At 38.8% G+C, this 25,335-nt stretch overlaps 1 protein-coding gene across 1 annotated transcript in view; it reads left to right on the plus strand.

Moving 5' to 3' along the window:
* The window catches only part of LOC114558511 (solute carrier family 12 member 5), a 49,783-nt gene that overhangs the window by 18,351 nt on the left and 6,097 nt on the right, over positions 1–25,335 (plus strand). Inside the window, exons 2-25 of the mRNA XM_028582571.1 lie at positions 3,007–3,110; positions 3,266–3,406; positions 5,993–6,139; positions 7,051–7,105; positions 7,190–7,320; positions 7,677–7,924; positions 8,007–8,218; positions 8,309–8,476; positions 9,395–9,493; positions 9,643–9,700; positions 15,438–15,612; positions 15,834–15,952; positions 17,815–17,913; positions 18,637–18,756; positions 19,309–19,413; positions 19,551–19,719; positions 19,852–20,047; positions 21,302–21,471; positions 21,638–21,769; positions 21,975–22,082; positions 22,373–22,489; positions 22,721–22,914; positions 24,130–24,144; positions 24,242–24,359. Of these exons, the coding sequence (XP_028438372.1) occupies positions 3,007–3,110; positions 3,266–3,406; positions 5,993–6,139; positions 7,051–7,105; positions 7,190–7,320; positions 7,677–7,924; positions 8,007–8,218; positions 8,309–8,476; positions 9,395–9,493; positions 9,643–9,700; positions 15,438–15,612; positions 15,834–15,952; positions 17,815–17,913; positions 18,637–18,756; positions 19,309–19,413; positions 19,551–19,719; positions 19,852–20,047; positions 21,302–21,471; positions 21,638–21,769; positions 21,975–22,082; positions 22,373–22,489; positions 22,721–22,914; positions 24,130–24,144; positions 24,242–24,359 (3,200 nt within the window). The remainder of the gene's footprint in view (positions 1–3,006; positions 3,111–3,265; positions 3,407–5,992; positions 6,140–7,050; positions 7,106–7,189; positions 7,321–7,676; positions 7,925–8,006; positions 8,219–8,308; positions 8,477–9,394; positions 9,494–9,642; positions 9,701–15,437; positions 15,613–15,833; positions 15,953–17,814; positions 17,914–18,636; positions 18,757–19,308; positions 19,414–19,550; positions 19,720–19,851; positions 20,048–21,301; positions 21,472–21,637; positions 21,770–21,974; positions 22,083–22,372; positions 22,490–22,720; positions 22,915–24,129; positions 24,145–24,241; positions 24,360–25,335) is intronic.

The raw sequence follows: 25,335 nt of genomic DNA on the forward strand, positions 1-25,335 counted from the left end.
CTCAAGTTAAAAAAACTTCTAGTAGGATCCTTTTCTCTTAGACTTCTATGATCAGATTATTTGTTTGCAACCAGTGGAGTTGCCCTGCTGGCAATTAGAAAGAAGGCAGGCACTTCTGCATTGGCTTCACTTTTCAGGGCCAGAGGTTGCCTCTTGGGTTAGATCTAGACTGTGAAGTGTTTGGTTCAGCAAATCTGCCTCCTCTGCTGTGGTACCCCAAATAAAATAAAATAAGAAATTAATACATTTTGTAAAATATACAATAAATGAACCAATGCATTTTGAAATAATTTAAGAAATTATTCAAACTCAACCTCATTCTTTGAAAAGGTTATATCCTTTTTTGACAGTGGTGTTGTCAACAGTTACACCTTTCAACCAATCACTTGCCCCTCAACGACGAAACAGCAGGAATATAACCAACTTGTACGAAATATGTTACAAACACATACAACACTTATACATGCACAGAGAGAAGTCCTCACACACACATGCATGTGCACCCACACACCACACACACACACACACACACAAACACACACAGACACAAACACACAAAGGCATTTAGAAAAACATGGTTTTAAAAGCTGATTTCACTCTAAGCTAAGAGCTGAAATGAGCTTTAAATGCAGATTTAAAATTTATGGTGGATTACAGAATACTCAGGTGGTTGGCTTCAACATAATCTAAACTAACCCTGAGTAGAAATAAATGGCATGCTGTGAGTCTAAATGTCACAAAATGCAGTTTGACTGGTCAGTTATTCATTATTGTCTGCTGCACAGTCTGAGATTATTTGCCTCTTAAAACAAAAAGCAAACAAATGATAATGAAGAGTTCATATTTGTCACACACATATATATATACACATACATATATATACACACACATACATATATACATATACATATATATATATATATATATATATATATATATATATATATATATATATGTATATGTATATGTATATGTATATATGTGTGAGGATTTTCACATCACTAATGAAGAAGTCCGGAGGAAAGTGGGATATTGTGTTCCGGTGTTTTGAATGTGTTGTGTTCAGGTATTGTTAGAAAGCTATTGAAAGCTCTAATCCTTCATGAAACTCAAAAACTAATCCAATTTGACAGGCAGTGAGTGCGTCTTTAGAACAGCAGTCCATCATTCAAAGGATTATGTGCTGCATGAGAGCAGTTTGGCTGGCTTTGACTCTCCTCTTTGCTTTAAAGATTAGTGTATAATACAGCTGTAGTTTGGGGAATTGAAAGAGACGACTTGATTGTGTTGCTTTTACCAACCAGAAGCTGCAGGCTTGTACAGGCTTTTCATTAGGTTTTTTTTCTTATATTCACTTGTAGCAACTAAAGCATGATTCAACATTTGGATAAAGTTTGGGAAAGATCATGGTTCTGGTTTAATATTGAAAAAGTCAACAGCTACTTGAAGCAATAAGATAAGGATAAGATGTGTTTACTAGATTAGCATTTAACCAAAACCATGACTTCTCTGTAAACCTAACCACACCTAAAATTCAGGATGCAAACTCCCTGCTCTCTGGTGTCAAAGTCCTATAATGTGTATGCTCCTCTCTATGACTTACATGCTGTATATAAATGTAGCATTTCCTACACTCAAAAAGCAATATTATGTTTGAACTATTACATTTCCATTCAAAGAATTGAGAAAACAATCGTATAAGACGTGATCAAACCCTTCACAACACGGAAGTAAGTTGCCACTGAGATGAGACTGTTTTTAAAGGACAATTCTGGCGCAAAACAAACCTAGGGGTTATTAACTGATGTGTACCTAATCTGTCGCTCTCTGGGACATGTTTTCATGCTAATCAAATGAGTTTGGAGCTTTGACGAGGCTACCGCGGACCGCTGGTTAGCTTACAATGCTAGTATTTGGGGCATGGGGATACTCAAATTAAATCGTTATTTAATACCACTAAAAAGGCTCGAAATATCACCACACCATAACGTTAGCATAATGAGGGTCCCTAAATGTGAACCAAAGCATTGACAACATTGTAAGTGTACAGATAGTTTATTAAAAAGATAGATTATAAAGACAGTCGCATTCATGTTTACTTGCGGGAGCCATCTTGGAAACCAGTCATGACTAGTCGAAAAACGAGCAAATGAGTAGTGATGGTCAAATGAAGCTTTGCGAACCTGTGTCTTTACTTTCTGAGCTCACTAGATGGCGCTCTCTGTTCAACAAAGGGTTTGAAAACCCATTGAATTGCCATTCATTTAACCTTTTTCTTTGAACAGAGACCGCCATCTAGTGAGCTCAGAAAGTACAGACACTGGTTCGCGAAGCTTCATTTGACACTACAAATGAGTCTGAGATTCCCATACTGTCTATGGAGATTCCATGTTGCACGGCGTTCGACTAGTCATGACTGGTTTCCAAGATGGCTCCTGCAAGTAAACATGAACGTGACTGTCTTTATAATCTATCTTTTTAATAAACTATCTGTACACTTACAATGCTTCGGTTCACATTTAGGGACCCTCATTATGCTAACGTTATGGTGTGGTGATATTTCGAGCCTTTTTAGTGTTATTAAATAACGATTTAATTTGAGTGTCCCCATGCCCCAAATACTAGCATTGTAAGCTAACCAGTGGTCCGCGGTAGCCTCATCAAAGCTCCAAACTCATTCGATTAGCACGAAAACATGTCCCAGAGAGCGACAGAGTAGGTACACATCAGTTAATAACAACTAGGTTCGTTTTGCGCTGGAATTGTCCTTTAAGTCTTTAATCAAACCCCTTAGTGCCAGTAGAAAAAAACAAATCAAATCCTACATTAGTCCAAAGCACTATTCAGTATTAAATTCCAAATTATATATATTTTTATCACAGTAATTTCATGTATTTACAATCTACTATTCATTGTGTTGTCAACATAATTGCATAATGTCTGTGTGCAGCTGTGAGTGAAGAAGACTCGGCTCTAAATCTGCCAGTTGGTCTTTCTGTGTTTCAGGTGATGGGAACCCCAAAGAGAGCAGTCCTTTCATCAACAGCAGTGCAGCCAGCGACACAGACAAGAGCCAGCAGTATGACGGCAAGAATATGGCTCTGTTTGAGGTGAGGATAGTAACCCAGTAAAAAACATGCAGATGATATCACCACGTCTAATATGATGTGTGTGTGTGTGTGTGTGTGTGTGTGTGTGTGTGTGTGTGTGTGTGTGTGTGTGTGTGTGTGTGTGTGTGTGTGTGTGTGTGTGTGTGTGTTTGCAGGAGGAGATGGATACCAGTCCAATGGTCTCCTCTCTGCTCAGCAGTCTGGCCAACTACTCCAACCTGCCGACGGGCAGCAAAGAGCACGAAGAGGCCGAGAATAACGAGGAGGGGGCTCGCCCATCTAAGAAACCTGTCAAGGTAGAGTACTGCGTGTGATCTGTTGCTCCATCCAACCCTGCAGCAATCTGAACCAGAATCGTCATCTAAAAATCAGGAAACTAACAGGAATCAGAGAGCAAAAGTTTACATGTACATAATGCTCCATTTTGTAAGCATCGTTGATTTGTTTTTCACTGTCCTTAATTTTGACTTTAATTTTCTTCATTTCTGCTTTGCTTACATTTTTAGTCAGTATCCATCAACACAAAAGTCAACTGATTCTACTATGCATGCAAACCATTATTATTATAAGTGGGAATGCAGCTTTTAATTTGATCCAAACAAACCTCTAACTGGACTGAGGAGCAGATCAGTAGAAAACCAGCACTCCATACACCACTGTACCACTAATTTGCATTGCACAGATGCTGAAGGTGACAGTAAATCCTGGCACAAGGCGGTCTGCCAATAAACCCACTAACACTAACTGATACCACTAGAGGATCTATAATAGACACAAGCCCAAATACACTTTGCTTATTGTTTTTGTTTTTTTACATAGGCCTACTGTATACAAAATTGTATTTTTAAATTTATTTTTTCCTTGTTGAATATTTCTGCCCTCCCCATCATATATTAATTAATATACATTTTGTTTTCATGAAACTCTTCAGTTGTAAATATCCTGTAAAGAGAAGGCATTGTAGAGCCATCTATTTAAAGAAAATTTACTAAATGAATCCCATTTCTAATTACGCCCAAAAGGTCACATGAATCATTGGTAGGACAATATATGTGCGGTTTGTTACGCAGGGGATACAAAAGAGAGAGTGTATGTATAAATCTTTCCTTCAAAGATGTTTTCAGGTGTGTTATATACAACTTACATACACAGGAGCAGCTGTATTCCCATATGCAGGGCGCTGGAGGCAGTGACCTGAAACCTATACGTACTTTTAAGTTGTTTCAGTGAAGCTTTTTGTCTCTTTCTTGCCAGCTCTTTCTGCTCTGTGAAAACTACTTACATTTTGAATTACTTTCCATTTAAGCTTTCCCTCACTGGACATACAGTATGATGCAACTGGTAGAAACTATTCATACTAAAATGTGCATAGTGAAAGTAACTGCTTCATCATAATTTGGGCCTATTTACAGGACAATTCTACACTCTACTTTAAGTCCCCCTATTTAAGAGTGTATTAAACATTTTTGTTATGTTTAAAACACATTAAAACATTTAAAACAATTTGTCAACTATAACGCCTCATGTGGGCACCCATAAGGGGGGAGGCTGTAGACAATGAATGACAATATAGTAAAACACAGTTGTAATAATATAAAATATCTTCATTTGAGAAGTTATTATTGTTTTAATAGGTAGAGACTTTAATAAACACACGTGTCCTTATGGGTGCATATAACTACATTAACGTGTGATATAAATAATGTATTATATATTTATATACTGCTTATAAATGTTAAATAGGGGTATGCATTACAATAAAGTGTTGTACGTGCAAAGCAACAATACATTGAGGACCTGTATACCCTTTTGTAGCCTGGGAACAAGACGAATCTGCAAGCTCATGTTTAATTTGCTCTGGCACATGCTCACATAACTTGCATTTGCAATTTACTCAAGCTGGATGTCAGGCTAACCCTTTTGTACTCATTTGAGAAATTAAGTCTGCAGGGAAAGACACAGATGGAGAAGCTAAGGGTGAGCGCAATATGAAGACTGAGTCACCCGAAAAGATCCTGCAGCATGGGCAGTCAAGAGCGTCACAAGCTCACTCTCACCGGCTTTTCCCCCGTAGACAAAACACAAGCAGTGACTTTGATGTGTCTGTTCATCTTTCAGCTCATTCTCATCACACATATCTCCTCATAGAGTGCTCTGCAAAATTTAAATGAGGCATAAGGACAAACCAAGACTTAATCTAATAAATTATTTTGTTTTCTGGTGTATTCTTTACACTGTCACTTCTTTGATAGTGTTAAAAATGTAATATTGTCTGGCCTCCTCGTAGGAACACAACCAGACACAGTAGTTAAGGAATTTAAAAGCGATGTTAATCTTACACAAAACAACATTTGACCCAATGGGTCGACTTTGTGGGGGCATTGATATTTTCTTCTACACATTGGCAGATATAAGCATGCAGAATGTGAGAGCTGTAACTCTCAACAATAAAATTGTGATCTTTGGATAGATGTGTGTAGATATTTATTATGCAAACTAAATGTTTGAATGCCAGCCAACAAAATCGCTGACAGACACAATGAGGAAAAAAACAATAAAGATTTATCCCACTTCTCTGCAGAGAGGTTACTTAGAGGAAATAAACCCATTTCAAATGAACAAAGAGCTTGTTATCTTCTTCTCCTTAAGATTACAATCTCTGTGTTTGAAAAGAATAAACCCCTTTCTTTCTAATGTGCAGTTTTACATCATTTCATGAATTTAAAAGGCAGAATAGATTTAAGGAGAGAGAGACTGAACAACAAGGTGAACTCCTGACAGATTACAACCCCTATTTTAATCCATTCACATGGAAAGTAAGATGAAAGACTGAAAACTAAGACACAACTTTGACTAATCACTTTCCATGTTTGTGTTCTCAGGCTCCACAGCTGGGCACTCTGATGGGTGTGTACTTACCATGTATCCAGAACATTTTTGGTGTGATCCTCTTCCTGCGGATGACGTGGATGGTCGGGATTGGAGGCGTTTTAGGCTCCTTTGTAATTGTCTTCATGTGTTGCTCCACAGTGAGTAAAACTGGTGTTGTGTAACAAGACTTCTCTCTGTAACTAACTGCTGTGTGGCCACGCAGAAAAGAGATGTTAGGCTCCTCAGCACACACATACCCAATTTGGGTAGTACGTGATTAAACTACAGGCTGTAATACTATATAACAGGCTAAATAATTATAATTTGCATTGCACAGATGCTGAAGGTGACATAGTAAATCCTGGCATAAGCCAGTCTGCCAATAAACCCACTAACACCCCACCACCACCACCACCACCACCACCATTCCTCTGTTGGAATCTGTCATTTGCTGCTCCATTAACAACCAACTCAATATAGTCAGGAGCTAACCCCAAACATGCCTCAAAGGTGATTATTAAAATGCTAGAATTTAGTCTAAAATGTAGGAGGCAACAATGTAGAAATGCTAAAAATGGTTATATTCAATCTTCTATTGGATGTAATCTTATATTATTGTACAGGTACCTTAAAAGTGTACTCAACAAAAGTAGTGGTATATTATTTAGTAAATGTTATCAGTTTCTTTAAGTATGTGCTTAACTAGTCACATAGGCATCGCTGCAATGAACAATTCAACATGAGCAGATGAGTTAGACTCTTGTGCTTTTGGATTTTTTTTAATCTGCCTTCTCCCTCAGTTCATCAAGGCCTCGCTGTTGGCCATATTCAATTTGAGGTGCCCACCTGCTGCCTCTCAAAGTCCCTTAGTCTCCCATTGCCAGACCTATATCTACAGTGCTGTGTCAGCAATGAAATATGGTCTGGCTACAGCGCCTATCTATTTTAGGATAGGGGAAAAAATGCTCTGGCTTGTTACAAATGTCCTGGGTGGCGCTAAGCCAGAATAGCGGAGATAGACAGACAAAGAGTCCCCTAACCCTCCTCTGTTGTGTGCTGCTTTTTTCAGACGATGCTCACAGCCATCTCCATGAGTGCCATCGCAACAAATGGAGTCGTACCAGGTGAATGGATATCTGAGGGGATATATTACTGTGTTTGTGTGTGACAGAACAATGCACTGACTCTTCTGTGTTTGTGACGCACAGCTGGAGGTTCATATTACATGATCTCTCGCTCTCTGGGGCCTGAGTTTGGTGGAGCTGTTGGGATCTGCTTCTACTTAGGTACCACTTTTGCAGGTGCCATGTACATTCTTGGCTGTATTGAAATTCTGCTGGTAAGTAGCCTTAATTATCAAATAACTTACATTATTATTGTTTTGAATATTGTCTATACAGCATTATATATTGTATATAGAGGCCTTTTTCACCTCACACATTTTGACATGTCACAACATGTAAAGAATATATGCAACATTAATTTATTCCTAATAGACCCGTCAAGCAGAACTGGCATTGTTAAAAAGAAAATCGGATGTTGTCATTATCACAACACAGCATACCACTGTAACAAGAACATCTACTCATTGTATTGAAAAAAACGTACCATACCAACCATACTCCACCACACATTGGCATAATTCCTCCCTTCCTCTGCCTCCACTTTTCTCCCTCCATCTTTCCATTCTTTCAGATTTATATTGTTCCTCAGGCAGCCATCTTTAAGATTGAGGGTCTTGAGGGGCAGGAGGCAGAGGCTGCTCTCCTCAACAACATGCGGGTGTACGGCACCATTGTGCTGAGCTTCATGGCTCTGGTGGTGTTTGTGGGGGTCAAATATGTCAACAAGCTGGCGCTGGTCTTCCTGGCCTGTGTCATCCTCTCCATCGTGGCTGTCTATGGTGGAGTTATCAAGACCGCCATTGACCCTCCTGTATTCCCGTAAGTGACTCATTCATTCACTGGTCAAAGTCCCCGCCGATGATTCGAGTATGTGACGCTGATGTGTTGACTTACTTTACAGCGTCTGCCTCCTGGGAAATCGAACTCTCACTTCGAAAGGATATGACGTCTGTGCAAAGGTCATCGAAATAGACAATGAAACTGTCACCACCAAACTGTGGATGTCCTTCTGTGATTCTGAGAATCTCAATGCCACTTGTGACGAATACTTTACCAACAACAATGTTAAAGAAATACAGGGTATCCCAGGGGTCACTAGTGGCATCCTGGCGGGTAAGAGATGCCTTATCAATAATACCATCATCATCAGTAGGAGGATCAATCTACCTCACATGCTCATTTAAATGCTCCTCTGTCTTTTAGAGAACCTGTTTGGCAACTACCTGGAAAAAGGGATGTTCCTGGAGAAGCGTGGGCTTGCATCAGAAGCAGATCCAGACAGTCCCGCAACCGGCTCCAACCGCTATGTCCTGGCTGACATCACCAGCTTCTTCACCCTGCTTGTAGGGATATACTTCCCATCTGTCACAGGTTAGCAGCAGAAAAACCCAATGAAGAGACGTCTGAAGGCCGAAGAGGTCCTCTCTTGGTTTAGGGGCTGTCCTTATCCGATCTTTAAAGCTGCTCTAATCTATGTTCTATATTGTTATGCTAGATTATATGTTAATGGATCAAATGTAATGTGATAGAGGTAGGGATGAACCAACAAAGAATTATCACAGACTCTGCAGGTCTGATCAACTCAACTCAGTATTTCAGGGTCTTTTAAACCTTTTGTTTCAGTTTTTTGTACCATTTTAATTGCTGAAGAAACCTTAATCACTGTCATTCATAGATGCAGACAAGAAGCTGTTTTCAGTGAAGTGGAGCGTTTTGCAGCTAAAGAGATAGATATTTTTCTTCAAAGAAGAGAGATGATTGGACTTCATCAGGTGGCCAAAAAGTTGACTCTAAATTAATGTTAATGTTACAATGTGTCTACTGGAAGTGTTAATAACAAGAACTAACAACTTTGCCCAATCAACTTTTTAAGGTGATAATATGTCAATGTTGTGCTTACAATTTGTTTCTGCGGCCCCCAAGTGGTCAAATCAATCACTTTTTGCAGTGTAGGAGCATGGGGAAAATATTATTGTCACTCCCTACTGTGCTGCATTTGCTGTTCCATTTGGGGACACAAGGTCAGAGCCTAGATGCCAAACACCAACAATGTACATTTTCTACATTGATATATAATCTATTCTGAAAGTGAGTTGAGACTGAAGAGATAGAGAGTAAATTTTACAGCTGTACCATCTTTCCAAAAGCAGATACGTCCACGCTGAAAACTTAATTATTGTGATTCTGGTGAAATGACTCCAGTGGAAAAACTAGAGAGAAAGAAAAATAAATAGTAACTCCATATGCAGGTGTATAACCAATGATTGTTTCATCTTGCTCCACTCACAGGTATCATGGCAGGCTCCAACCGCTCTGGAGACTTGCGTGATGCTCAGAAGTCAATCCCCATCGGCACGATTGCAGCCATCACCACCACATCTATTGTGTGTATCCTTCACTGAGCCGAGGTCGTTATAAAAAGAAACTGTGTAGATATGAAAGTGCTGATTGAGGACTTTTCTATAACCTTTTTCCTGGTATTGTAATATTTGTATCAAACATTACAAATAATACATTTCTTAACAGCTTTTCCGCAGACATGTCCTGTGTGGTGCTGTTTGGTGCCTGTATAGAAGGAGTAGTCCTAAGGGACAAGTGAGTGTAATGATTAAGATTAAAATATATTATAAAATGATTAATATTATTATTATTAAATATTATTATTATTATACTGTACATTATTAGGTTTTTTTGGTTATGTATTTATTTATTTTTATCAAAGTCCATCTTCAATAATGTCAAACAAAAGAATTGATAATTCGCTAAATCCCACCGCCAAACAGGGATAGATCAATCATACTTACTACATACTAATCATACTTATAATTACTATAAACTATGTTAATTTAGTATGCCTCTGTAATATTTCAAGTGATCTACAAATGCACTTCATAACTATATTTAGTGCTTTTAAAGTGTCCCACTATGACAATAATAATGTGGTTGAAGTGAAGTTCAATTACAACCTAAACATCATAAACACATGCTTTCAGTGCAATGTTATTATAGTGTAAGGTAGAAACAAATAGTTTGAAGTACATTTCATCTGTACTTTTATCCCCATTTTGTTATACTTAAGCATGAATGTTGCTAGCCTGGATGCCAGCCGAACTTAGCCCCGCCCACAAAATTCGAGGTTGGGAAGTTCTGAGTATGACCACGTCAGGCTAGAATGTTGCTATTACACTACAAGTGTATTATATTACAATTCAGTTCAAGTGCATTACATCAACAGATTACAAATTGCATTTCAGAAAAGGATCTTTATTATTGACACAAAAGTAAAACACAAAAGCAGATATTGGCAAAAGCAGGACCCTTGAACAGTTAAGGCAATCAAAAAAAAAAAGAGAAAAAAAAAAAAAAAAGAATATGAGCGATTGTGCTTGGACATACACGCCGCTGTGGCCGATGTCTTGCAAGCGGTTTCAGGAAAGTGGCGCCAGTGTTTGTTTGTGTGTGCGCGCATGTGTGTTGTGTCGGCCTACCCCCGCGAAGCTCCGACCTGAAAAACAGAACTATTATGGTAAAAATATTTACTCGCCATGTGGCAGATAGCCACATAGATATAGATAGATATAATTTATTAATTATATGTTATTATTTAAATGTAATATTTATTTTTTAATAAATAATTGTTAACAGCAGTACAGAGTCTGCAGTCTATCGCACAAACACTCAAGGAATAATGCAAACATTTGACGGTCAGTACCAATTGCCTGGGGGACCATAGTGCCACAAATGGCAATTCCACAACTGTACAACAGTGTGAAAGACGACATAGCCTACTAAAGGAGATCAAAGACATATTGTGGATATTTAAAATATCTTCCAGTTCTAGTGTTAAAAATTCCTTAGAAATAAAAGTTTATTGATCTTTGAAAAAGTGTACCTGCATTATTATGCCATTATCATTATATTAGATTAAAATGGTCTCAGGACGACAAGATTATGGTTTATCACCATAATTTCTGGGACAATTTATCGTCCAGCCAAACTTGTTATCATGACAGGCCTACTCACTTTATACTGGACCAATGTCGAAGATCCTTGTTCCCATCAGTAACAACAACAGAGGAACATAGGGTCCAAGTTGAAAAACCCAAAGTTACCCTTTAAATTGTGCACTCTGTTTTCAAAATAGTTTTTCAAATGACAAAAAATGTTAACCCTGTGTAAAAAAAAACAACCATCTGGTATAGCAGTACCAAAGATGCCGGTTGGTCTTTAATGAAGGAGTCTGTTTTCTAGAGAGAAAACTTTTGCTTGGTTTGCAAAAGGTTATTTCCATGCAGCTCCATGCAAATCCTGTCCAGTTAATTCAAACAAAAAAAAACTAGTCCAAAGAGTACAGCCATACCAACGATGCCTTTAGGGACAACTACGCTGTTTGGTTGACAGCGCAGTCTCTCTGGCCCTTTCACTGGAAGAGCCTGTTTTTTAGAGCAAGTGCTTTGTTGGTAAGTTTCCCTCCATCAAGTTCCATGCAAATCTTTTGGATTGAAGGCGAGCAGGGTAGCTGAAGTTCAGGGCATACTGTACATTAGTCCAAACAGCGTAGCAACAGGTAACGCTATATTATAAAGATCCTGCAACATCTTGATGCCTTCAAGGACAATACCATTGTCCCCTGGTTCATCACTTGAAGCATGTTCTTTAAGAACATAAATCCCAACACTGGTTTCTTCAATGGCCTCGTTGATGGCGTCTTCATCCATGCCCTATTAAAAAAAAAAAAAAAAAAAAAAAAAGGGCAGACACTAAGACCAATTGAGAAACAAATACACAAGTATTAAATCAAAAGGGAGTAGTAAGTAGGGCTTACGATTTTAGAAAATAATCTAATTGCGATTTTTTCCCCACAAATATTGTGATTGCAATTTAATATGCAATAATTTTTTAAGCTCTTTGTATTCTGTATTATTCAACAAAGACAAGTAATACATCCTTGTAAAGTATGAACAACACAAGATTAGATAGATTAAACAAACTGTTATTTCCTGGAGGCCAGGCCTGTATGTGATGATGAAATTAGGTGATGCATGAATTTATATGAATGACATCTTTTATTTAACTACTTCAATCACAGTAGTATATTGAGCACTGACCAAGCTTGGTGTAAACATTCATATGAAAGTCAGAAACAAATCACACAAACTAAAGTGCAGATTAAAAAAATATGTGGCTTTACCACACTTAGTAGTACTTAGATCATTTAATTATTATTAACTGTAATAAACATATATAAACATGTGGATTGCATTGTTTTTTTAAACACTACACTTTGAAGTCAACTACTGGTGTACACTGTCATATGGGTACATATTTCTCTAAGAATATTACAACATGGTTACTACAAAGGTACTAGCCTTGCTGTCAACTCCAAATCACGTAGGAAAGAGATTGACAGTAAAGACAAAGAAAGATACAAATATGAAGATAAGTAAGAAAATAAATAGAGGAAAGGTTAAAACTGAGACAAAAAGATGAATATAGTAGGACAAAGATGAAAAATAAATAGACGTAGGGCCTTACAATTTGTATGCCGTTCTTGCCAATAAATTGTGGTATGTAAAATATTTTACATAACTTTTCCACAATTCTAAAATCTTAATGTTTTTCAAAAAAAGAAATAACACTAAACAACCAGTTGGTGTTTTAATGTTTCTGATACTGTTAAAGTTTAAAATGACGATATCTTGTGAGAGCAGGTCCATTTTCATTTGTAAACAATTGAGAAACAAATAAATGTTTCCATCTGTAACTTTCAATTATTTTAGGAAATATACAAAGAAAAAAGAAATATGACAGCACTTACCACTATAAAGCATTTGATTGTGTATGCTGTTCAAATAGGATCCTATGAAAGAAAACATTTAGAATCAGTGAGGAGAACCAAGCACATTGACTCAATAATTAAAAGACCACACAAAATAAAGCACACAACAAAGACACAAAGGTGGGCTAAAAATCCAGTTTGAGTCCGACCATTTATATTCAATTCAATTCAATTCAATTCAATTTTATTTATAGTATCAAATCATAACATTATCTCGAGACATTTTACAGATAGAGTAGGTCTAGACCACACTCTATAATTTACAAAGCCCCAACAATTCCAACAATAACAGTAATTCCCTCAAGAGCAAGCAGTGGCGAGGAAAAACTCTTGGGAAGAAACCTCGGACAGACCCAGGCTCTTGGTAGGCGGTATCTGACGGGCCGGTTGGGGGTGTGATGAACAGTATATGAAAACTTAATGATTTATGGATGGCTTCTTTAGTGTGCAGGAGTGGAGAGAGTGCATTTAGGAAAATTACATGATAAACAAAAAGTTCCCATACACTGTGCTAACGTTAGTTGCCCCGATACAACACTCGTTCGTTCTTACCCGACGTTACATTGAACTTGTAAGCCTGTGGTCTTAGCTAGCTAACCTTAGCTATTAGCAAACCAACATATAACGTTATGCCCAAACAACTCGACGGACCTTTTTTTTTGTTACATAAAGTAATGTTACAACAGCATCAATGTAATCTAACTGTTGCGAACTAAACCCGACCACTTAACACTCATTCTTATGAGGCTGACTGGCTCCTCTTCACCGGCTGCCATTAACATTACGTTAGCTACATTGAAATACCGTTGTTAGGAGCGGGACCGTCAGGGGGAGAAACACAATTATTAATGCTAAACTAAATAGTTACTAGTTAGTGATGGTATAAGCTAACTTAGTTACAAGAAAACCGATATATTTATAGAATGCACAAACAAGTGAATGGACTTTTGTAACTGTTACATGCAGTACAAAAACATTATGAACATAAACAAAATCTTTTTTTTGATTGATGTTAACTTACTTTTTTGTGAAGGAGACAACACATGGCTGCTGTAGAATTAATCCTGCAACATTCTTCTTCACATTCTTCTTGTTTTGGCGATGTCCTTGTTGAAACAGTTTGCCTGTGTTGGCAGCATAGACAGTATATAAACAGTTGGTGTAAGTGCCCGGGAAGTGCCACCTACACTTCCTGGCGCGTTTTGATTCAAATATACCATTTCCGGTAGTGACCAAACTTAATTCGATCATTTAAAATGTTCAATTCAATCAATTTCAATCAACACAAAAGGAATCTATACAGTTATCATTTTTCAAAAACAACTGAAGTCTACATGATTGAACCATGTTCTTGAAAAGAATATAAATGAATTGCGTAGCATATTCTAAATTCATTTTTGTAAATTCAAAGACCTGCTATTTCCCATTTTTTCAGTGTACTTTGATATGCTAATAAAAGTACACTTATATTTAGTGCACTTTGTTTACAGTGTACTAAGATTACACTACTTATGAAGTGAAATTAGTGTACACTTTCAAAATTATACTAACTCTGTATTAAAAATAAGTGTACTTACTATAAGTGTACACTAAGTTACCACTATACATTTTTGTATTTTAACATATTTTATGAAAGTACTCTGATATGCCACTAAAAATACACTTATTTTAGAGTGTACTGTATAAAGTGTACAGAAGTCACACTTCTAATGAAGTGACATCATAGTACACTTTAAAAAAGTATACTAACAATTAATTTCCAAAAACTGCTTCCCATAAGTACACTGAATTGCCACTCTAAGTATGTCAAATTTAATACACTTAAAAAAAATAAACTTCTATACAATTTAAAATACATTAACAACAAAGTACACTTTCAAAAAGTACATTTAAAAAATAATTTGATTATAGGTAATTTAGTATACTTACTTTTTGGACTCTGAAGTTGAACTTAATTACATCTATTTTGAAGTATACTTTTAAAAAGTACATATTAAATACTCTTTAATTAAAGCACAACAAGTAGAAGCATACTTGTTTTATACTTCATGTACTTCATTCATATTTCTAATACACTAAAGTATACTACTTTTTTACCTGGGTATGTCTTCCACATGGATTATCAACTGGTGTGGATGCAAACTTTTTGCCCAGGACATGCAGGTTTATAGCATGATATCATGTATGTAGCCATTTTTAAACATCAGTTTAAAAACATAGAAATAGTTCCAGGGAGCCTAGGTAGCTCATCTAGTTGAACGTGCGCCCCGTGCACAGCCGATCGCTCTTTGCCACTGGGTTTGATTCTGATCTGTGGCCCTTTGCTGCATGTCATTCCCCCTCTCTCTCCCCTTTCATTTCTTCAGCTGTCCTATGAAATAAAGGAATGAAATAAATAAAATACTGAAATAGACATAGTTTATCTGAACGAATTGTGAACAAGTCAATGTGTGTTAGAGCTTTTGAGTATTTTGTCTTAACCTTTCTCCACAGGTTTGGGGAAGGAGTCAATGGCAACCTGGTGATTGGGACTCTGGCATGGCCGTCTCCATGGGTCATTGTGTTTGGCTCCTTCTTTTCCACTTGCGGAGCGGGACTCCAGAGTCTGACTGGAGCTCCACGTCTCCTACAGGCCATCTCTCGAGACGGCATCATCCCATTTCTTAGAGTGTGTACACATATAGCATTCAAATGCATCTCTATGATAAAAGCAGAAAAAGTGTTTCAGACTTCTCAGACAGCTAGAACCTTTATGAAGGCATGTGTATTTGCTGTATTGTTAGGCTGCAGAAACAAACATGATTAAGTCCCATACTACAGGTATAGCACTTCATGTCCAAGAAGGTGCTATGAAATGTGATTTCATTTAATCCTTTTATGTTGCTGCAGGTGTTTGGGCACGGCAAGGCCAACGGAGAGCCCACCTGGGCCCTTCTGCTCACAGCTAGCATCTGTGAGATTGGCATAATCATTGCCTCACTGGATGCAGTTGCACCCATCCTCTCTATGTGAGTACATTTTAACATTACACACACACACACATGTTCATTGCTGTGCAGGCCCAGGGGCGGACTGGGACAAAATTTTAGCCCTGGCACTGTAGCCACACCAGCCCACATTACCAAGCCCATGCAGCCCCACCCACGGACACGTGCATTCACTAATTACACTTGTGTACAGGTGGTGAAATAATATAAGCAGTACCTTATGTAACAGATTTTAAAACATTTAATGTAAGTAACTGTCAAACAATGCTTACTACTTTTTAAAGAGCATACGTTTATAACAAATTTACATATACTGCCTGTTTATGCCATTTGTATACTGTCATTCTCTACAGTATGATGTTCCTTGTTGTCGCTGTCTGTCGGTTCGATTGTCCGTGTTTCTCTCTGTTGACACTGTATATATTGTCTGTCTGGTTCTCCTTTTTTTTTTATTTGTTTTAACTCTCTAATTCTGCAATTTAAATATCTTTTTATGGCTGTGATATACTTCAGGGTTTTTCCTTGCTCAGAATTGGCCTTTTGGGGAACACATAAGGTTTTGAGGGTAAAAGACTTCAATTCCTGCATTCTGATACATTTTTAGGCACCAATTTATGGTAAAAACGTAAATATTTATGGCAAGGAAATCACAAAATTCTGGTGGCAGGTAACAATTCAAAATACAAAATATAATGGAATATTATTATATTCAGTAGTCCAGTAAGGGGGCTTTTACATCTGGGACATGGGCCGGATACAACAACACTTGACCCCAAGGTCCAGTTGTTTAAAATAGCATGAACAGGGCTTTATGGTCACTTTTTTTCCCCAAGGAGCACATTTTGCTCCCAAGTTGAAAAATATAGGATTGACTTACATAGGCTACTGCTTTTACTACTAAATTGTACAATAACACAAACATGTTATGGATACAAAACGTTGTGAAGTGTCATGTTTTCTACATTCTATTGATCAAAAATGATCAGTGATGTTGAACATAGCCTACAGTGTAATGGACCACCACAGTTTAATGCATACATGTGAACCGCGGATTAATTGCAGAGTTTAACCCATATAGTGTAAAACTAGACACTACGTGAATGGGGCACAGCAGAAAGATGGAGCAGAACGACGCTGCTTGTTCAGGGTTTTCATGTGTACTCCCATTTATGGAAAGCCAACGAGGTCAAATACATGTGAATTCTAACACGTTAACAACGCGTGAAAAAATTGTGCGTCGTTAACGTGTTGTTAAAGTGTTATCTACGTGTTGTCTACGTGTTGTTAACGTGTTAGAATTCATGTGTATTTGACCTCATTGGCTTTCCATACACAAAGGCCTACACTTCGCATCAGCTGTTAAAACCAACTGTACAACAAGACGTTTTTAACCATCTCAATTTAATACTGATGCCATCAGACAGCCACGCGACAGACAGCAGCCGGAGCTCCGGCAAAGCTCTGCGCCCATCAGCAGCAGCTTCTCACTGTGCAGCCCCCAGAGCAGCATGATCACCGGGAGGGTGACACAGTCTGAACCCTGCAAACGGAGATCCCGTTTGAAGGTGATGTGCTTAATTTTGACTGAACGTCCCAATTTGAGTAACCTCTGGATGGTTCAGTCGGCCCATCTCGGGACAGGCTGGCCAATGCCGACTGGCCAAATGCTTAATATTTATTATTATTAAAAACCCATCCTATGGGCTGTCGGCCTGTAGCCTAAAGACAATTTATTTGTATATTAAAAAAAATCTGACCGGCCCTCTGGCATTTGCCAGAATTGCCAGATGGCAATCCGACGCTGTACAGGCCTACTGTAGTTAGTATACCTCTTTCTGTCTCACTTGTCTGTCTTTTTTCTTTTTCTCTCTTCCTCTCTTTAGGTTCTTCTTGATGTGCTACATGTTTGTCAATCTTGCCTGTGCCCTGCAGACTTTACTGAGGACGCCAAACTGGAGGCCGCGCTTTAAGTTCTACCACTGGTGAGTTTGAAACATACATTTAATAATAATGATTTATATTTATATAGCGCATTTCACGAAACCCAAGGACACAACATTGACTTTACAGAGTTGACAATACATACAACACATAGTCTGAGACAGAAGAGAGAGAAGAATAACAACTGGGGAAACAGAGCTAAGAGAGGTTGTAGGCTGGGGTGAACAGGTGGCGTGTCCAGGGATGAAGCATTGCGGACATCTGCAGGGAGGGTGTTCCAGAGGGTCGGGGCTGCAACACTGAAGGTACGGAGTGTGGTGTGGGGAATGGAGAGCAGGCCATAGTCTGTGGACCAGAGGTTTCAGGGTGGGATGTATGGATGAAGGAGGTCGGAGAGGTACTGTGGGGCCAGGGCACGGAAGGATTTGTACGTGAAGAGGAGGATTTTATATTTGATGCAGGACTTGATTGGGAGCCAGTGAAGGTGGATGAGGGTGCCTACAGTAATGCCTGCATTTCATACTAATTCTAGGAGAAGACATTTTCAGTTACAGAAGGCACCTGTGAGATGACAACATTAACTTGTGCTGTGTGCACAAATCACCTTGGAAAGCTGCATGTTTATCTGTAATCCAGCATGACCACCAGACTAAATACAAACATTTATATCTACAAGCTGTGGTCATTGCGGTGTTCCAGCCAGCGGTGTGAAGCCGGTAGAAATTCCCCTTTAGACCAAACATGTTATGTCCTGTTTTCTGCAGGGCTCTGTCTTTCTTGGGAATGAGCCTGTGCCTGTCGCTCATGTTCATCTGTTCCTGGTATTATGCCATAGTCGCCATGGGTATCGCCACCTGCATCTACAAATACATTGAGTTCTGCGGGTAAGTAATCACAAGGGTGGAAGAAATATTCAGATCTTTTATTTAAGTAAAAGTAACAATACTACAGTGTACAAATACTGCATTCAAATTTTTACTTAAAGCTTTGGTGTGTAACTTTTTGATATTAATAAACGTCCGTTACATTCAAACCATTGCAAAATGAGTTGTTACAAAGCTAATTAAGACTATCAGCTCCACACAACTCTCTCTGTATTTCTCAGTATGGCTATGTTTAGAAGATTGTGTCGTCCGGTGACTTTTCCGCACAGAAACTCAAGTGAAGATAATTACCTCTTCTGAAGAGTCCATTGTGTTTTTTTAATCCTCCGTGTCCTCCTTGTCTACTAGCAACTATGTGGAGGAGGGGCGGGGGCGTGTGCATGATCACAGAAGGCTGTATTATGTGGACGCGCTGACAGTTTTGTTGTCATTATTAGAATTCCTCATGGGGCGACAGAAACTACACACTATAGCTTTAAGTAAAAATGTGTTAGCATGAAAATATACTTAAAGTACCAAAAGTGAAAGTACTCCTAATGTGCTGTGTCACAGAGCGGAGAAGGAGTGGGGTGACGGGATACGTGGCATTTCTCTCAGTGCAGCACGCTTTGCTCTCATGAGGCTGGAGGAGGGACCACCACACACCAAGAACTGGAGGTCAGTCCATGCGTCTTCAACTTTTAAACTGTAACCGTTGAATCCAAAATACTAAAATAATAGATAATAATAAAAATAATAATGTCTTAACCTTACTGAGACGAGTCATTTACTTGGTGCTTTGTTCTTTTTGTCAGGCCTCAGATCCTGGTTCTGGTGAGCGTGGATGCTGAGCAGAACGTAGAGCAGCCTCGTCTGCTCTCCCTGGCCAATCAGCTGAAAGCAGGGAAAGGTCTGACCATCGTTGGCACCTCAGTTCAAGGAACCTTCCTCGACAACTACACTGAGGCCCAGAGAGCAGATCAGGTTCTTCCTCTAATCTCTAACACATACACTTTGACTTGTGATATATAAACACTGTGGATTATTATCACTAAACTATCAAAACAGTTTTTCACAGACACTAACAGCTGTCTTCCCCTCTCTGTGTATTTGTAGTTGTTGCGTAAATTAATGGAGACAGAGAAGGTGAAGGGCTTCTCTCAGGTGGTCATCTCCTCCAATCTAAGAGATGGGACGTCCCACCTGATCCAGGTTGGAGGACTGGGAGGTCTGAAGCACAACACTGTGTTGGTCAGCTGGCCCCGAAACTGGAAACAGCCTGAGTACCACCAGCAATTCAGGAACTTTATTGGTAAGTCTGAAACAATATAAATAACATAATAAATGTCTTAGATAATAGTTAATACATGTTAGTTTTATGTGATTTCCTTCCTAATTTATTCAACATCTGATTATCCTGGCCATTGAGCATATATGATTAAAAGTGGCCTGTTCAGAAAACAGCTAGAAATACATTGCCCTTTAACTTTAACCCTACAATGGTTACAGCTATCCAAGTTAATAGATCTTCTATCAATCTGTTATTCTCTAGAAAATATCTGGGATTAGTTCCCCTCTGATTAGCCTGCCCAAAGATTCTTTAATTTTTGATGGTGAGATTTTTGTGCTTTGTCAAGGGTTTAAGGTGAAGGTAAATTTTTCATTTTTACTGTAAAATGTCCCATTCGGTTCATATCTTGGTCATGATTCTTTAATAACCAAATTTAAGGATTCCTTATAAGGAATATTTGTTTTTGTTATTCATGGTTTTATATAAAAAATTAATATTGGCTGATATAGCTATCAATTTTTTAAACTCTCAAATATGATCAGTATTGGCCTCTATAATTCAGTATTGTTCGGGCTCTAGACCTTATGACTGTTTTTTTTTATTTATGTGCAATTAACACCATCACCAGAAAAATACCTCCCTTGATAGGTTGAATATTAAGTCTGCATGCTTTGAAAGATATCTTATACAATATTAGATAAGGTTATTATGTATGTGTGTGAACTTCACATGCCAACAGAATGACCCCCTGTGTGGTGAAGAGTTATGGGAAACATCTGGGTATGACACCATGACAGGATTGGGAGGCCATGATAAATAATATTCTCCAGGTGTACTTATTGTGCTTTGTGCGAAGGAGACCTGAATAACAACTTATGTAATATTACCTGTGACCTTTGTAGGGGGCCTACCTGACAGCAGACACCACCTATGTGTGGGACCCTAAATTTGTTATGACTATGTGATTGACAAGTGGTTCTCCAGATGTGAGGCCCAACAGTATAAAGAGTCTGTTCATCTAGTGTTCAGTGAGAAACTGTTTTGTGCATGATCTGTGCATGCAACTGTTTTCTCCCTCCCGAGAGTGTATGTTACAGATCTGAATAAAGCTGCATCTAATCTGAAGACATCTGACTCAGTCATCTTTGAAGTCTCCTCAATCCATTTCCAGATATCATCCCTTCCTGTCTAGTGGGATGAATTAAACAAAGTGAGGTAACCCTTTCCCAGGCCCTTCATTGTATTTTATAAGAAATCCATTCTCTCCCTCTGCAGAGGTGGTAAGAGAGACAACTGTAGCTAGTCTGGCCTTGTTGGTTCCTAAAAATATCTCCAGCTACCCGTCCAATGGAGAGCGCTTCACTGAAGGCTACATAGATGTGTGGTGGATTGTCCACGATGGAGGCATGTTGATGCTCCTGCCCTTCCTGCTGCGCCAGCATAAGGTAGGAAACAAGACACTATGACATATTCTTTACATTTGAGGTTTTATTATGATGAGAAAAAAACTAAATGATGAACACAAGTTACGAAGGACGCAGTGTAGAGGGTTAAAAAGAACACTGAGAACATTTTGTTCATCATCTGTCAATGTTACTGTTTGTCCCGTAGGTGTGGAGGAAGTGCAAGATGCGCATTTTCACTGTAGCTCAGATGGATGACAATAGTATCCAGATGAAGAAAGACCTCATCACCTTCCTCTATCACTTGCGCATCGATGCTGTGGTGGAAGTGGTGGAGATGGTGAGAGACTTGTCTGACACATAATCTGAATTTCCAAACTAGAGGATCCCAGAGAAGAGGATTTTTGTTTCGCAAACTTTGTGGAAAATTGTTCTGAGATAAACCTCGTTTTTATCCATAGAACCAAACTTTCTTCCATAACATGACTCCTGTTTCAGTACTTGATAACTGTATGATAAATGAAAAATGTCTTTTCGCTTTAAAGCTTGACAATGATATCTCAGCCTACACCTATGAGAAGACACTGGTAATGGAGCAACGATCACAGATCCTCAAACAGATGCATCTGACCAAAAATGAGAAGGAAAGAGAGGTAAACCAGAAAAATGTGTACTATACCTAACTGGAAATACCTTGATAACTAAATTTAATTTACAGAATGGAACATCCTAAAATTTTAGTCAGCATAGGAGCCTGATAAACATGACATTAATGTTGACATTTTTATTATCACTCTGCACTCCAAATGTCAGCTCTATAGGGAATTTGTTCATAATAAGCTGTCTGGACTTGTTTTCGATGATCAAAGGGAAGAAATAGTTAATTCCACAGTAAAATTACAAATTGAACCAAATCTATTTCCTTACTTGTTTATAACTATAGATTCAAAGCATTACAGATTCATCCCGAGGGTCCATTCGGCGCAAAAACCCGTCTGCCTTGTGTTCACATCACAGCACTGATGAAGGAGCCAGCGTGGCAGAACAACCAGAAGATGAGGTAATGCTTCCATGGCTTTCAGGAGAATAACTTTAATTTACAGTACCTCTGTCCTCGTTCCCTCCAAACCTGTTGTCTGTCTGTGCTCTGGCTTGGGCAGAGCACAGACAGACTCGCTGTGCTATGGTGTTTTATCTCATCACGAGAGCAGCTATCACAGCAAGTTTCACCTACACTGACAAGTGTCTCTTTTCTCTCTTTCACTGTCATGTCACGGTGTCCCTCTCTCAGTCTGTGGCTGTCTCCAACCCAAAACAGGTTCAGCTGATTCACAGTAAGAACGCCTCCACACCAACCAGCCCAACGTCTCCCACTGCGCCTGCAGGGGGCGCTGCAATCTGGACTGACAACAAGGGTGCAGACAAGGGGAAGACCGTTTTAGCAGCCAACCCGGAGGCGGGCAAAGACCTCTTCAACATGAAGCCGTGAGTGACTTGTCAGTTTCACTCAACTTCCAGCACAGGAAGCAGACATGACACATGACATGCACACAGGGACATGGATCGTGGTATATATTTGTGTATATTGACCTATGTTCCAGGGATGAAAGAGATACATTGTGTTTCTGCTAGGGCTGTCAAATGCAAAAAAAAAATTAATTGCGATTAATTGCTGAATTTCTATAGTTAATCGCGATTAATCGCGTGTTTTATCACATGATTAAAATTCTATTATTTTGCATTTCAGAACTGTTTTTAAGTACATATTAACAATGGAAAGCCACTCTTACCAGTGTATCTTGATTGGGAATAAAATGAATGCAAAGAAAGTGACTTGATTTTAAGATTTGTATTTGTTTATTATTTATTTATTTACTGTAAACAAAAGAAAAATGTATGAATCTAGTCACACATTTAAATCTAGAGTCAATATTAGGGTTGGGTGTTTTGTTTTTTTTCGATACCGGTGCTAAAGTGGTACTTTTAAAACGGTACGGCAGCTGCAGATTGTTCAAGTGTCGGAATCCTCTACAGTGAAATAAAGACAAACTTGACACCGTTTAGCTACTTGTCAGCATTGTAACCGTGTTTAATCCAGCTACAGGCTAGCGGTATGTTAACGTTAGCTGCTGTTGAGTGTAGTGTTAACTAGCATCACATGCAGCGATGTTTCTGTTGCCTATAACGTCTGTTTCAGAGCATCAGAGAGAAGCACAGGCATATCAGTGGCACCGGAATGAGGCACCAAAATCCGCGTTGCTATTCGGTCCGGTAGATACCAGTCGTTAAGGCACCGGTGCCGTATAAGCACCGGATTTCGGTACCCAACCCTGTCGATCCGTCTGGGAGTTTTGGAAAATAAAAGCGCCATTCAGAATGTCGTTGCTGCTGTCTTTTTCCATCATGCCTGCAGCCTGCAGCAGCAGGATGTGTTACGAGGAAGTATGGCAAAGTGCGGCAACGGGTCAAAATAGTAGCCCATTAGGCACGACGCGAAGCCGAGTAAAGTGAAAATAAATTAATAAAGCATGCAATTAAAAAAAATGTACATGTTAATGCTAACAACCCTAGTTTCTGCACGTTACGAACAAAACTTTAAACCTGAACCACAAACAAATACAGCTTCCTGTGTGAGTACATGTCCTGTTTGTAATTCACTGTAATTATTCCCCCCCCCACCCACCTTACATGCTGCTGCAGGGAATGGGAGAACTTGTAAGTACTAACATTTTGTAGCCATACCTATTGTGTGAGCTGAGCAGCTGACAGAAGGATTTGTAAACCCTATGTGGCTTACTGTTTCTTGCATCAGGAGCCAGGTTGACGTGAGGCGCATGCACACAGCGATGCGGCTTAATGAGGTCATCACGAAGAAGTCCAAGGAAGCGAAACTTGTCCTGCTCAACATGCCTGGACCACCCAAGAACCGTGTGGGCAATGAAAACTGTATCCTACATGACATACTGCAGATGAAATTATTTTTGCAGCAAGGCAGCAAAACATAAACATTGTTGTAGCAATTTAAGGTGGAGCTAGTTTTAAATACTTTATATACAGATAACTTAGTCTTAATGGTATCTAATCCACGTAGACTTGCCCCCCGTCCAGTGTCACAAGATAAATCTGAGGGGTCACAAGATGATTAATCGGGCAGGAAGGCAGAAAAAACTTCTGCTACAAATATCTGTTTTCATTTTTGGGACTTTACTCTAATCTTTGCTGCTTTGGGATGATAATGATGGTTTCATTTTTTTTATTTCATTTTTTTTCATGTGCAAAATAATAAGTAAAGCTGTAAAATAAATGTAGTGAAGTTAAAAGGTATAAGGCCAAAGTAATGAATAAATGGTTTAACTCAACAGCTAAAACTTTTATGTCATGTAAACTACACTACAGGAAACTACACTCCTTCACTGTGATTGCTCTCAGACATGGAGTTCCTTGAGGTTCTCACTGAAGGTCTCAATCGGGTACTCCTGGTGCGTGGAGGTGGACGTGAGGTCATCACCATCTACTCCTAAAAGGCTATAAGGCCATTTAACGCCACCTACACGGACTTAGCCCTTTCTATATTGTTCCAGAAACTTCCTTCTACACCCTTCGTCTATTCATTTAACCTTTTAACCGTTAGACCACATGAAGAATTGTGCAACAGTCACTTCTCTGTTCTCGACTAGTCAGCTGATAACAGCAGATGAGTTTATGGTTTGTTCTGACAGTTTATTGCACAAGACTCTTAAAGCTTCACTTGTTCTCAGATAATGGGAGGTTTTCATTCTTTTTTCTGATATTTAAGTCAACTTTCGGTCCTTTTGCTTTTGTTCTTGGTTATTTGTAAAAAAAAATAAAAGGAATGTTTGGTTACACTTTACTTGAAGGTATCTACATAAGAGTGACATGAACGTG

This window comes from Perca flavescens, chromosome 7 (genome assembly GCF_004354835.1).
Source record: "Perca flavescens isolate YP-PL-M2 chromosome 7, PFLA_1.0, whole genome shotgun sequence".
NCBI lineage: Eukaryota > Metazoa > Chordata > Actinopteri > Perciformes > Percidae > Perca > Perca flavescens.